This window comes from Hemiscyllium ocellatum, chromosome 31, assembly GCF_020745735.1.
Source record: "Hemiscyllium ocellatum isolate sHemOce1 chromosome 31, sHemOce1.pat.X.cur, whole genome shotgun sequence".
NCBI classification, from domain to species: Eukaryota; Metazoa; Chordata; class Chondrichthyes; order Orectolobiformes; family Hemiscylliidae; genus Hemiscyllium; species Hemiscyllium ocellatum.
In genome coordinates, this window is record NC_083431.1 from 9,825,114 (window position 1) to 9,838,930 (window position 13,817).

The following is a 13,817-nucleotide window of genomic DNA, read 5'->3' on the forward strand; positions in this document are numbered from 1 at the left end:
ACACGAACTTCGAGCTTTCGTAAATCAGGGTCTTTGGATTCTTCCCCTAGATTCTAGAAGCTTCCACAATTCTCTCATCGCTATAATGACGAAACCGCACTAAGGTGGGATAAGGATGTTGACTCAGACTGGATCTCCACACCATGACCCAGTGAGCTCTCTTGATCTTCATGCCTCTCATTCCAGCCTCCAAGTTAAGGAATTTCAGCAACCAGTCCGAAATAAATTTAGCGGGTCGCTCACATTCCTTACCCTCCGGCAGACTGACAACGCGAACACTTTTTCTCCTGCGCCTGTTCCCAAAATCATTCACTTGGTCATGCAAATTCCGGATCTGTGCCTCCAGGACTTGGATCCTATCCTTGGAGGAACTGGTATCAGCTTCCACCACTGTGACTGTTCAACCTCATCAGTCCTCTTTTCCAAGCCTCCCAGCTGCTGTTCATGCTTGTGCAGCCTGATAGAGGTCAGTGCCAGCTTCTCCACTATTTGTTTACCCAACATCTCGTGAAATTTCACAAGCTCCTTCATCAGGGCCTGGTAGGTAATTGAGTCCAAGAATCCTGCAGGCTGGGCAACAGGCCCGGTCGCAGACACTCCTCTTCCCTTCTTCGGCATCCCTGAATGGCAACAACACAGGTAAGTTGATTTTCCAGAGTTTCTTGGGACTCCATGACCTTCCCAGAGTCGCAAGATATTGCAATAGTCCGGATTGGGTGGGTTAAAAATTAATCCCGCTTCAGCTGAGGTGTGGAGCTCTGCAACGCGATCCTCTTTGGATCCCCCAATTTGTGTATAATTAATAAGTCAATGTCCATTATCCATATACAAATGTGCACAATTTAATTATTTACTTTAAACTAAAATTGTGAAGAAAGAAATTGGTAGAATAAACTTTTTCTTTGCAAATATATATATTCGTAAATTTTTTTTAATTTTACAAACATATAAAATTATTGAAAAAAATCAGTACAAGAAAAAACAAATTACAGTACAACTACTATCTACTAATTACTAACCTACCCTACAATACAAAACAAACTCTAACACAATGCAAAGCAACACCAAAAAAAACCCCCCCAAAAAAACACAAAATACAGAACCGCTCTACTCCGCGCAAAGCTCCCAAGCAAAGGACGGGAGCATTGTATATATACCCGTATTAACTCGGGAGACGCCCACCAGGGCCCAGAGCTTGACAAATCTAATCGTTCTGGTTAAACAAATGCCCTAGTTAAGATAACTGACAAATATTCTTCTGTGCACAGTATGCAAGAATATTAAATAGTTTCTTCCCATGCCCATCCAAAGATGGCAAACACAGTAGACCTAAGTGGAGAGATATTGGGTGTACTTTGACTTCAGTCCTCAATACCCTCCCTATCTCTCCTGCCACAGCACTCCAGTAAACATGGAGCCTGCGGCATGTCCAGAAGCAATGGGTAAGAGTACCTACACTTATTTTACATTTGGAGCACACTGAAGGCAATAGAGGACACTAACCGAAAGGGTGCTTGTGCAACGTAGCAACAACCTCTCTGTATTGGGCTTATAGGGCTTAGTGAGAAGCGCAGTCGTCTTCTGGATGAAATCCCTAACCTGTCTTACAAAAGTAAGTTCTTTCTTTGCATTTTGCATCAGTATTGAATTCAAGGCAGGCCGAAGGGCCGTGATCCGCTGTAGCTTATTCACCGAAGGCACTCAAGTAGACACTGCTGTTCCTCCTTCGGCCGTTTCTGGCTAACCGAATAGGAAATAGCTAATCCCTTAGCAAAGGTCTTAGCAGTCTCCCATAGCATGGATGGACTACTAGCCGTGCCTGAGTTGATAGTCAAGAATTCCTGAAACTCGTTCAAAACGTATTCCACAAATTTGGAATCCTTAAGGAGAAAAGGGTCTAATCGCCAGTGCCGCAAACCTAGTCCTTCGCGCTTGGCCTTAACCTCCAAATATACTGCCGCTGATCAGAGATAGCTATATTCCCAATTTTACAACCCATAATCAAATCCAGAAGGGCTGATGGAGCCAGAAAGAGGTCAATCTTCGTGTGAAATTTATGTGGGTTTGAAAAAAAAGGTGAAGTTCCTGTCAGAAGGGTGAAGACATCTCCAAATATCCATCAGCCTCAACTCCCTGCATAAGTCAACCACCTGCTTGGCCTGCAAAGAAATAGTTGGGGGCCCACAAGGCATCCTATCCACTGGCTGATCCTAAAGACAATTAAAATCCCCCCCTTATAACAATGTGCCTTGTTCCAAAAGCACTCAACTTAGAGAAAGCATTAATCAAAAATTTGAGGGGATGCGCCAGAGGACAGTAGACGTTTAAAATGCCATATTCCTTCCCATGTATCAGGAGTTTAAGTATCACAAACCGTCCCTGCTCATCTTTCACCTGCTCTAATAATGTGAACGCAAGATTTTTCTGGATAAGTACCGCCACTCCCCTACTTTTAGTAGTAAAGGATACCCGGTCATAACCCCCTGTTGTAATTTCAAGATGGCTTCCTGCAACAAAGCGATATCAACCCTTTCCCTCTTAAGGCTAGAAAGCACTTTTCTTTCCTTTTAACAGGTGAATAACTTCCCTTAATGTTCCAGGTGCACCATTTAATAAGACACTTATCCATATCCCCTTTCAGAGACCCTTGAACCCCTTGGAGGGAGAACCCTGCTTACAAAGTGCCGAGCATAAGTAAATAAAAACTCAAAGAACTATACATACAAAAAGTACTTTATCATAACTATAAGCAACTATTACTATCAAAAAACAACCAACTAGAAAACTCTGAATGGAAGACTCTTCCCCCTGCCCATAGGGGGCACTCACCCTATCCATCTCCTCCTTCACAGCTCCTTCAAACCCAGACTGTGCCCCAGCCTTAGGCCAGAAAAAAAACAAGATGATCCTTAAGTCAACAGAAGAAAGACCAAGTCAGGATGAGCACTCCACCCATCCCTGGCTTCATATCACCCCTACATGTGACTAAAAGTGAAGCGGAACAAACAAAAAAAAGGGGAGAGACAACAAAGAACAAAGTTTCCCATCAGAAAATCCAGTTATTAAAAAAAAAGGAATAACTTATTCCAGAGTCTTTTCTCCCTTTCCAAAAAGAAAATTATTAGGGAGAAAGAAAGGAATTTAAAAAAAAGGGAAAACATGGGGAAAGATAGAAGAGAGAACAAACATTAACCGTATTCTTCAGGCCAATCCGTCTATTTTAAAGTGTCCACAAAGTTTTTAGCTTTATCCGCTGAGTCAAATGTATAAACTGAGTCCTCGTGGCTGAAACTAAGTACTGCGGGGTATCTCAGAGTACTGGATGCCCAGGTTCCTCAGCCTCTTTTTAACTTCATCGAAGGATTTCCTTTTTCGAATTACAGCTACAGAGAAATCCTGGAAAAACATGATTTTTGACCACTTGGACAGCAGTGCTGCAGATCTTTTCCCAGAGATCTGGAAGCTTCTATGACTTTTTGCTTGTTCTTATTTGAATGTAAGTGCACTCGGACCGAGCGGGGGCACTGCACCAGCCATGACCTATGCACTGTAACCCAATACGCCCTTTCAATCTGTAGTCTGCCGGACTCAATGTGAAGGCCCAAAACCTTCAGCAGCCAGTTTTCAAAGCAGCTGACTGGCTGTTCACCTTCAGGGAGCCTGACAATTCAGATATTTATCCTCTGACCTCAATTTTCAAGGTCGTCGATATGTCTCGTAAGACACGCACCTCTCGCTCCAGCACCCGGATCAGACTGGATGAGGACTCTATTGCAGTATGAGGCCTTAGTTCGACCCTCGACCTCCTCCAGCCTCCCCTGCTCATGCTTCTGCAGCATAGATGCAATAGGTTGGACCTGGGCACGAATCTCCCCACAGATCTCCTCAATCGCAGCCCCAACTTTCAAGGTAAGTCTCTCCATCGCCACAGCCAATTCCTGAGTCTGTCAGGTCCCCGTAGGGTTCAGGAGGCTGCTGCTGAAGTCTCTGGTGTTGTAGGTGCTGCAGGAGAGTGTCCTCTCTGCTGCTGTTTGCTTGTTCTTTTTCCCTTTGGCATCTTCCCACTCCCAAATATTAACAAATATGTATTCTGTAAGGTTTTAAACTAATAATTCCATGACATAAGTTGGCCAGAGATGGAAAATAAAAACACTGGTATCCTTGGCTGTTGGGCAGAGCTGTCCACAGCAGTTTAACAGAATCGCCGCCATCTTGCTGAGTCCAGAATAAACTTTTTAATCAGGTCGCAAACCCAATCAAATGAAATTAAAATCTTTAGATGAAATGCCAAAATGCAATTTCAGCATAAAGATCCCTTGTTTGTTGGTTAAAATTATTTTAGCCTTATTTTCTAATCAGATAAACTTATAGCATTAGTCTGATTGGATAACAAAATTAGCGATTTAAAAAGTACTCAGAAGCTGTGGGTGAAAAATAATGTGTGCTTTTTCAAAAAAAAACCTCAAAAACCTTTTCCTTTGAACACAACAAATAAGGTCTCAAAACAGCAATCATTTGCAAAATCACTGAGTTGCTCCACACACGCTACTAATGACAAGCATCTCTCAGTTTTGTACACCCATCAGATGCAACAGACTGGAAAGTTCAAAACCTCCTGGTGCTGTGCATCACAGAAATCAGATACTTCTTAAAACATCAAAAGCTAAGTCTACTGCAATGCTCTCAAATTGTACTTACTGACAAAATCATACGATATTTGAAGTTGGGAAATTCACGATCACATTTCTCACACCTATAAAGACCATTCTGTTGATCCACAACCTTCTTGTTGCACTCTGGAGTGGGACATGCCTGGTACATACAGTTTTCCTTCTTCAAATACACAATTGTACCCACAGTGGTATAATAATCAGCCTGCAAGGAAAGATATTATTCAGGTAAAGAATAACACAAAATAGAAATAACTAGCTGTTAAAAATCATTGGACAGTAAAAGAATGCATAGTTGACAAGTTTAAGATCTCCCACCATACATCACTATAGAAAAATCCACAATTAAGGTTTAACCACCAGGTTGTAACAGCTCAAAATCATCAGAAATCTCTAAGCTTGGATCCGTAATGTTGAATTCTAACTCTGACCTTTGAGTAGAATTCTAATTATGCTAAATCTTTTCATAGTCCACTTCCTTACAGATGAATTGCCAAAACTTTCTCTTCTGTTTCTGAAGAATGTGTTCAACTACATTTATGCTTCTTGAAGAGAGGATAAATCTGAAATTTAATTCAGCAAAAGCAACTACAACCACGACCCTCTTTTCAAAAGGCCATTAATGTGGAGAGTACAACCATGGGATAAGGAAAAACAAAAAGATTTCACTAGCATGCATTTCCTATCTACAGAACCACACTTCCCACTACTCCCATTATTTATCATGCATTTGACATATCCATTATATGTGTTTTCTGTTCAGATTTGAAATGTAAAATGGTCAACCCAGCCAACGTTTGACCATCTTTTCAAAATTTGCTAAAAATGGAAGCTTAATACTTTTCATTCACAATTTTTGTGATAGAGCAGCCTCTCTTCCAAACATCTAAATATTACTTTTCTATTTTTTTTTCATTAACCAGGCCACTGGTGACTGTATAGTAGAACCCCCATTTCTGTAGATTTCGTTTCCGCAGTTTACCGCGGCGCAGAAATATTACATGGAACATTCCAGAAATAAATCCAGGAGGCTGCCGGGGAGGTAAGTTCCCCATTTAAATGGGAGGGTTCGCTACTATCCACAGTTTCAGGCATCCCAGGTAGGTCTTGGAACGTATCACCTGTGGATACGAGGGACACCTGTATAAAAAAATGCAATCTGAGAATGTTACCCTTCACTAGCGCAACCAACAGTAAGAAAAGAAACTATATACTTACTGCTGCTGCTGTGTATTCTATAGATCTTAGAAATCTTAAAAACAAAAAATATTGCATGCAAGGTCTAAAACAGCAAAAACATAAGATCTACTTAAAAATTGCAAAATAATGGCCTCCATTAAGATCATGAATTGGTTGGGTTTTGGAGTATCTGTTTAGGTAGCAACTGAAAGGGAAGAAAAGATAAACAATGTAATCACCAACAACTGTCAGACATTAAGAAAGACTCGTCTCTTGTAAGTTCATTTTCCCCATGTTAAAAAGGAGTTGAACTTTGAATGTTTTAATTAGCATTTTGCGAATCTAATATTGAAAATGTATTTTTTGACAATTGTCAGAAAGCAAGTGACAGCAACACAAATGATAGTCAGTCAAAACAAACCAAAATGAATTTTAACAAACAAATCCTGCCAGAGGTGGAGCCCACTCTATCCAATGCCATTACGTCATGATCCACTACTGTCTGCACTGATGATCATTAGAATTTACCTGGAAATTACTACAGTAAAACCTCATTCTACCCAGTCTCAACTGTACAAGGTCTCAAATCTACCATCTGCAACCAAACACCTAATCCCAGCGATGTATGGTCAAATATCGCCTCATACTGCCCAAATCCAGCAGGTACTGGGAAACTTCATGATCATTCGCACTGTTACCAAAGCACAAGACCACCAAACCCTATGTTCCTTCCCCAACATACCAAAATATCTAGCATTTCACAAGCTTTCAGCCAGAAAAACCTTAATGAAATAATTGGGCAAAAATAAATGTATGAAAGGACACATTCCAGAAATAAATCTGGAATTCATATACTATGGTATTGGTATGTATATGAATTAGATTAGATGAGATTCCCTACAGTGTGGAAACAGGCCCTTCGGCCCAACAAGTCCCCACTGACCCTCTGATGAGTAACCCCCCCAGTCCCATTTCCCTCTGGCTAATGCACCTAACACTACGGGCAATTTAGCATGGCCAATTCACCTGACCTGCACATCTTTGGGCCTGTGGGAGGAAACCAGAACACCTGGAGGAAACCCACGTAGACATGGGAAGAATGTGCAAACTCCACATAGACAGTCTCCCAAGGCTGGAATCGAACCTGGGACCCTGGTGCTGTGAGGCAGCAGTACTAACCGTGAGTCACCGTGCCGCCCTAAATGAATATGAATACTCTATTTTTTTTATTACCAGATCTCCTTCAAGAAATTATGTCCCCATTGAGTGATTCAGTGCTACATTTTGTCAAAGCATGACAAAGGGTAGGTCTTCCATGTCCTTGAGAATGTCAACTTCTCTTAGCATTTCGTTCTAGCAATTTTTTTCGTTTGCAGTTGATTCATGCTGACAAGGGTGAATAGTTTTGTTCCCCACACCGCAACTAGCTCACCAAAACAGAATGTCTGTAGCTGTGGTAGGTTGTGAAATATGTTTTATTCCCAACCTCTTACTAGAAGCAAATTTCAGGTTAAAGTATTCAAAACAACATCAAAACTAGAGTCAAACAGCTTGCAACACTCAGTTGTGACTCTCACATTGACAATTTGGGCAAGGCATAAATGTGACTGTGAAACTAAATGCCACAAGCAAGGCAAACATCTAGGGGGAGAAAAGAGACAAAAAAAAAGGAAAAGAGGAACAGGTTTGTGGGAATGCATATATAACTCACCTGAAATTGGAGTACAAAATTATTAAGTGGACCAAACATAGTACCACACTTTAACATTGCTTATATAAAGCTTGTATACCATTGTGACCAGCAGAGTCACATTTCAAGAATCAGATTACAATTTAAATTCACCTTATCTCCATGACCCAAGTTCTCATTTTTTACTTCAAGCAACATCTTCCAGTTGGTATTGCCTCCACCAAACGAACTACCTTTTACATCTGAAATGGATGTCCCTTCCATTATTTGGCCATCTGTATCAAACCTGTGTGGTAAGCAACATAGTATTATACACAACCTTTCACAGGCAAAAACTTCCCAAACCTACAACATTCAAATTTTGGACATGATACATTGATGACAAAGCAGACAGAGGGCCATGGAAAAGGACAAGATACATCTGATGATCAAGAATGAGCAATGGGAGAATGAGGATGAAAAAGAGAAATTTCGTCAATGAATTCCCCAGCAGTTAGTCTAACTGCAGATATGAAGAACAAGACAAATGCCTGGAAACACTAGAAATAAAGTTAAATAATGTTCAATATAAGAAAATGAGAAACAAAGGGGGACAGGAATGATTGTTGGAGGTTCCAATGTTTAGATGTTTCAAAAGGAATGGGGGTGAGGTAGAAGGGGTGGAGGAGTGGCATTGCTAATCAGGGATACTATCACAGCTGCAGAAAGAGATTGTCGAGGAAGGTTTGTCTACAGTATGGGTGGATGTCAGAAACAGAAAAGGAGCAGTCACTTCATTGGAAGTTTTCTACAGGCCCCAATTAGCAACAGCATCACAGAGGAACAGATTGGGAGGCAGATTTTGGAAAGGTGCAGAAGTAACAGAGTTGTTGTCATGGGTGACTTGAAGTCCCTTATTATTATTGGAACCTCCTTAGTTCAAATAGTTTGGATGGACCAGTTTTTGTCAGGTGTGTCCAGGAAGGATTCCTGATGCAATATGTAAATAGGCCAACTAGAGGAAAGGCCACATTGGATTTGGTGCTTGGCAATGAACCATGCCAGAGCTCTTGGTGGGAGAGCATTTCACAATTCCCTGACCTTTACTATACTCATGGAGAGGGATAGGAGCAAACAGTATGGGAAAGTGTTTAATTGGAGGAGGGGGAAATCACAATGCTATTATGCCTAAATTGGGGCACCTAAACTGGGAACAGATGTTCTCAGGGAAATGCACGACAGAAATGTGGTGGTTGTTTATGAAGCATCTGCTGACGGCGCTGGACAGGTTTGTCCCACTGAGGCAAGGAGGGGATGGTAGATTGAAAGAATCTTGGGTGACAACAGATGTGGAACATCTAGTCAAGAGGAAGAAGGAAGCTCACTTAAGGTTCAGGAGGAAAGGATCAGACAGGGTTTTAGAAAGTTACAAAAGGTAGCCAGGAAGGAAATGAAGAATGGATTTAGGAGAGCTAGGAGGGGGCATGAAAAAGCTTTCGTGGGTAGGATTAAGAAAAACGCAAGGCGAGGAACAAGAGGATGACCAGAGCAAGAGTAGGGCTAAGTCAGGGAACTTACTTAGTGGAGGGAACTTACGCCTGGAATCGGAGGAAATAGGGGAGGTCTTTAATGAATACTTTGCTTCAGTATTCACTGGCGAAAGGAACATTGACATTTCTGAGGACAGCTTGAAACAGACGGATATGTTTGAACAGGGTGATGTTAGGAAGGAGGATGTGCTGAAAATTTTGAAAAATGTAAGGGTAGATAAATCCCCTGGGCCAGACAGGATATACCCTAGGTTACTACAGGAAGCAAAGGAAAAGATTGCTGCACCTTTGGGAATGATCTTTGCATCCTCACTGTCCAATGAATTGTGCCAGATGATTGGAGGATGGCAAATGTTATTCCCTTGTTCAAGAAAGGGAACAGGGATAACCCTGGGAATTACAGACCAGTCAGTCTTACATCAGTGATGGGCAAAGTATTAGACAGGATTCTGAGAGACAGCATTTATGAGTATTTGGAAAACCATAATTTAATTAGAGACAGTCAAGACAATGTGACAAAACATGTTGATGGAGGTAGAGCAGTGGATGTGGTGTATGTGGATTTTAGAAAGACGTTTGATAAGGTTCCTCATGGTAGACTCATTCAGAAAGGTGGCATGGGATACAGGGAAATCTGGCTGGATACAGAATTGGCTGGCCCACAGAAAGACAGAGGGTGGTGGTAGATAGAAAGTATTCAGCTTGGTGACCAGTGGTGTTCTGCAGGGATTGGTTCTGGGACCTCTGCTCTTTGCAATTTTTATAAATGACTTGGATGAGCAAGTGGAAGGGTGGGATAGTAAGTTTGCTGATGACACGAAGATTGGTGGAACTGTGGATAGTTTGGAGAGCTGCTGTCATTTGCAACCAGACATTGATATGATGCAGAACTGGGCTGAGAAATGGCAGATGGAGTTCCACCTTGAAAAGTGTGAAATTATTCACTTTGGAAGGCTGAATTTGAATACAGAATACAGGGTTAAAGGCAGGATTCTTGGCACTGTGGGGGAAACAGAAGGTTGGTGGGGTCCATGTCCATAGATCCCTCAAAGTTGCCACCCAAGTTCATAGGGTTGTTAAGAAGGCATATTGTGTGTGGGCTTTCATTAGCAGGGGGACTGAGTTTAAGAGTAGTGAGGTTATGCTGCAGCTCTACTGATTCCTGGTTGGGCAATACTTGCAAAGTTCTGTTCAGTTCTGGTCGCCTCATTATAGGAAAGACATGGAAGCTTTACAGAGGGTGCATAGGATGCTGAGTGGACTGGAGGGCATGTCCTATGGAGAAAGGTTGAGGGAGTAAGGGGAGAAAAGAGTCAGCGCAAGGGATGGGATTGGTGGTGGTTGGGGGGGGAGGGGTAAGAGAAGAGATATGGCGGTAATATTTTTTTCCTTCATGGGACATTGGTGTCACTGGCTGGCTAGCCAGTATTTATTGCCTGTCCCTCGTTGCCCTTGAGGGGCTGGTGGTGAATTATGTGTGGGGAGGCAAAAATAGGAAGAAATGTTTCCTCTTATTAGAATCGTCAATGAGAGGGAGCAGAGATTATATTGACCCAGAGGGTGGTTAGTTGCTGGAACTCACTGCCTGGAAGGTGGCAGAGACAGGTACCATCACAGCATTATAGCAGTATTAGGATGAATACTTCAAATACCACAGCATAAGGCTATAGACCAAATAGAACATAGAACAATACAGCGCAGTACAGGCCCTTCGGCCCTCGATGTTGCGCCGATCCAAGCCCACCTAACCTACACTAGCCCACTATCCTCCATATGCCTATCCAATGCCCCTTTAAATGCCAATAAAGAGGGAGAGTCCACTACTGGCAGGGCATTCCATGAACTCACGACTCGCTGAGTAAAGAATCTACTCCTAACATCAGTCCTATACTGATATATACTGTAAACAGGACTAAAGTAGATAGGTCCTTAATGGTAAGCATAGATATGATTAACCAAAAAGGCTCTTTTGCTTGCTCTAAATCTGACTCCATGACTCAAGCTCCCAAGAGTCATTTCAATTCAGCCAACTTCTCGTTTTTCTTTTCAGACCTGAAGACCAAGCACCCAATATTTTGAATTAGAATACAAGATGCTGAGAGGACTAACAGCATGCATGAGTGGAAACAAACTTTATTCCTCCTCTTCCCAATTTTATCCACTTTCATCTGAATGCAAGGTTATTTTGCGAGAGCATGGTTCCACAGGCACTTATGTGATTGAACCTTGTCTGACTAGATCTACTTACTGAAACTAGCCAGTAAATATACACTACCCATTGAACTTTGGTAGTTTCATAATGGTGCCTAATTCAGTCTCCATATCTTCAAAAGGTGTGTGAAACAGTGACCATAACATCAATCCTCAGCAGTTACACTTCCCTAAGCCAGTTAGATTCAAACCAAACACATAGTAACCAGTGATACAGCACAATCAGCACAGACTAAGGAAGGCAAGAATTTCCTATGGAGGAGACAAGAAAAATTTTAAATGAAAAGCAAAACCCCTTTAGTAGCACCCAAAAAATGAACTCATTGGAGCTTTGATCCAAAAAAAGTGTGGATTTGGGGAAAGCATTTGCTGAGGGTGAAGATAACTTGAAACAAACCAAAAGCAAATATTCTAGCTGTACTCCACAACAAAAATGATTTTGCACATTTCAATTGAATACATCGTCAAGCAAACTACACAAGCCTTCAGAGAAGAAATGTTTTAATTCAACATATTAAACCTGCTAAAAGTGTTCTGGGGAACTAAATGCAAAGTCAAGCCAGATAGAGCAAAAGGAGTCCAGTCAGCTTAGCTTCATTCCTGATAGTCTGTAACTGTCCAATCTCACCAATCTTCATACAGGGTAGAAAAGCTGGTTGATGTGAGAAACAAAAAGGATGTAGCTAGCAGTGCTTATTTAAGAGAATGCCTCATGCTTTGCTGGATCACAGCATTGATATTTTGCCCTGGATTGTGCTGTGTTGTTCCTGTTCTGAGGGCACTAAGCAACAAGTCAGAGTCATAGAGATGTACAGCATGGAAACAGACCCTTCAGTCCAACCTGTCCATGCTGACCCGATATCCTAATCTAATCTAGTCCCATTTGCCAGCACCTGGCCCATATCCCTCCAAACCCCTCCTATTCATATACCCATCCAAATGCCTCTTAAATGTTGCAATTGTACCAGCCTCTACCACATCCTCTGGCAGCTCATTCCATACACTTACCGCTCTCTGAAAAAGTTGCCCCCTAGGTCTCTTTTATATCTCTCCCCTCTCACCCTAAACCCTTTAGTTCTGAACTCCCTGACCCCAAGGAAAAGACTTTGCTTATTTACCCTATCCATGCCCCTCAAATTTTGTAAACCTCTATAAAGGTCACCCCTCAGCCTCTGACACTCCAGGGAAAACAGCCTCAGCCTGTTCAGCTTCTCCCTATAGCTCAAGTCCTCCAACCCTGGCAACAAGACACTGCCCCAAGTTAAATTAATAGTTACGGCTTATATTTTAAATTTAATCAAGAGCATATCTCAGGAAAAAACCCTACACCCACCCCTTTATTAGTATACAAATAAGAACAAGGCATGTGAAATGAGATATAGCTTAAAATTCTGAATTTCAATGTCTGATACATCTCTTAAGTAACTTCATTCTACAGTTTACTTAACTGTATAATAAAGGCGACAAAAATAAACTTACATATAAAGGGAATAGCTTGATACTAATGGTTGATAGAAATGCTTCAAACCACCATCAAAAATGCATTTTGACAAGAACACAAAAGATTTAAATTAGAGTCATCCAGATGTTGAATTTTCTGGCTCTCACGTTCTGCTAAAGTAGAATTTCCCAAATATAGGAACAATTTTACTAAACCTCCTATGTACACCTTATTTGGTTTCCAAATCTACATCTATTGAAAACATCCATTTTACCAACTGCAAAACTGTTTTCCTACTTAACCATCGCATACAAGCAATGGAAAAAAACTGGCTTGCACTGTATATCTGTAAGTTGAATTATTGATAGGAATCCTATAAACGACAAGGAAGATCTTCACTGTTGACACCAACTGTCAACTGGAAGCATTTCCTTAGACTTACTGGCAAGACAAATGGGTCTGCTGTGAATTAACATGCATCTAATCTAAAACAGAATTTCAGAGGATCCAAATCAATTTCTCCTCACTCATTACTTAATGCCACAGAATAGATTTGTGTATAATTTATGATTTATTTGCAAATTCTTCTCTGCACCATTCGGTCTGTAAGAGGAAGAGATCAATTTCAGAAATATGCCTTATGTACATCTCTAACCTAGATTCTCTGCCCTCTCAAAATAAAAACATAAATCCAAGTAGACCACATGATGCATTAAATCCATCCTGTTATTAATACAATTATGGTTGATTGCCAGACTCAACATCAGTTTCCTCTGCTTTATGCCTTGATTCTCTGGTATGAAAAAAATCTAGCCTTAAGCACATTTAATGACTGACCATCCATAGCTCTCTGGTGCAGGGAATTCAAAAGACACAATCTTGTGCGTCAAGAAATTTCTCCATCGCAATCCTAAATATTTGACCTTAATCGTAGGACTATGATCTAGAAGTTCTGAATTCCTCAGGTGGGGAAACACTATGTATAACTGATGAAGCCCCAAGGATGAAGGTGGAGGCCAACAGAACAAGCCTCACACCTTAACAACTGACCCTGTACTGCAGAAAAACTAACGTCGTCAACTAACGTCGGCAAGTGC

The 13,817-nt window shown here is 41.3% G+C and overlaps 1 protein-coding gene across 1 annotated transcript in view; it reads right to left on the reverse strand.

Annotated features, from left to right (window-relative positions):
- Nucleotides 1-13,817, reverse strand: part of rpa1 (replication protein A1) — a 96,523-nt gene that overhangs the window by 14,984 nt on the left and 67,722 nt on the right. The window contains exons 13-14 of the mRNA XM_060847918.1: nt 7,693-7,825; nt 4,699-4,875 (exon numbers count right to left, since the gene is read on the reverse strand). Of these exons, the coding sequence (XP_060703901.1) occupies nt 4,699-4,875; nt 7,693-7,825 (310 nt within the window). The remainder of the gene's footprint in view (nt 1-4,698; nt 4,876-7,692; nt 7,826-13,817) is intronic.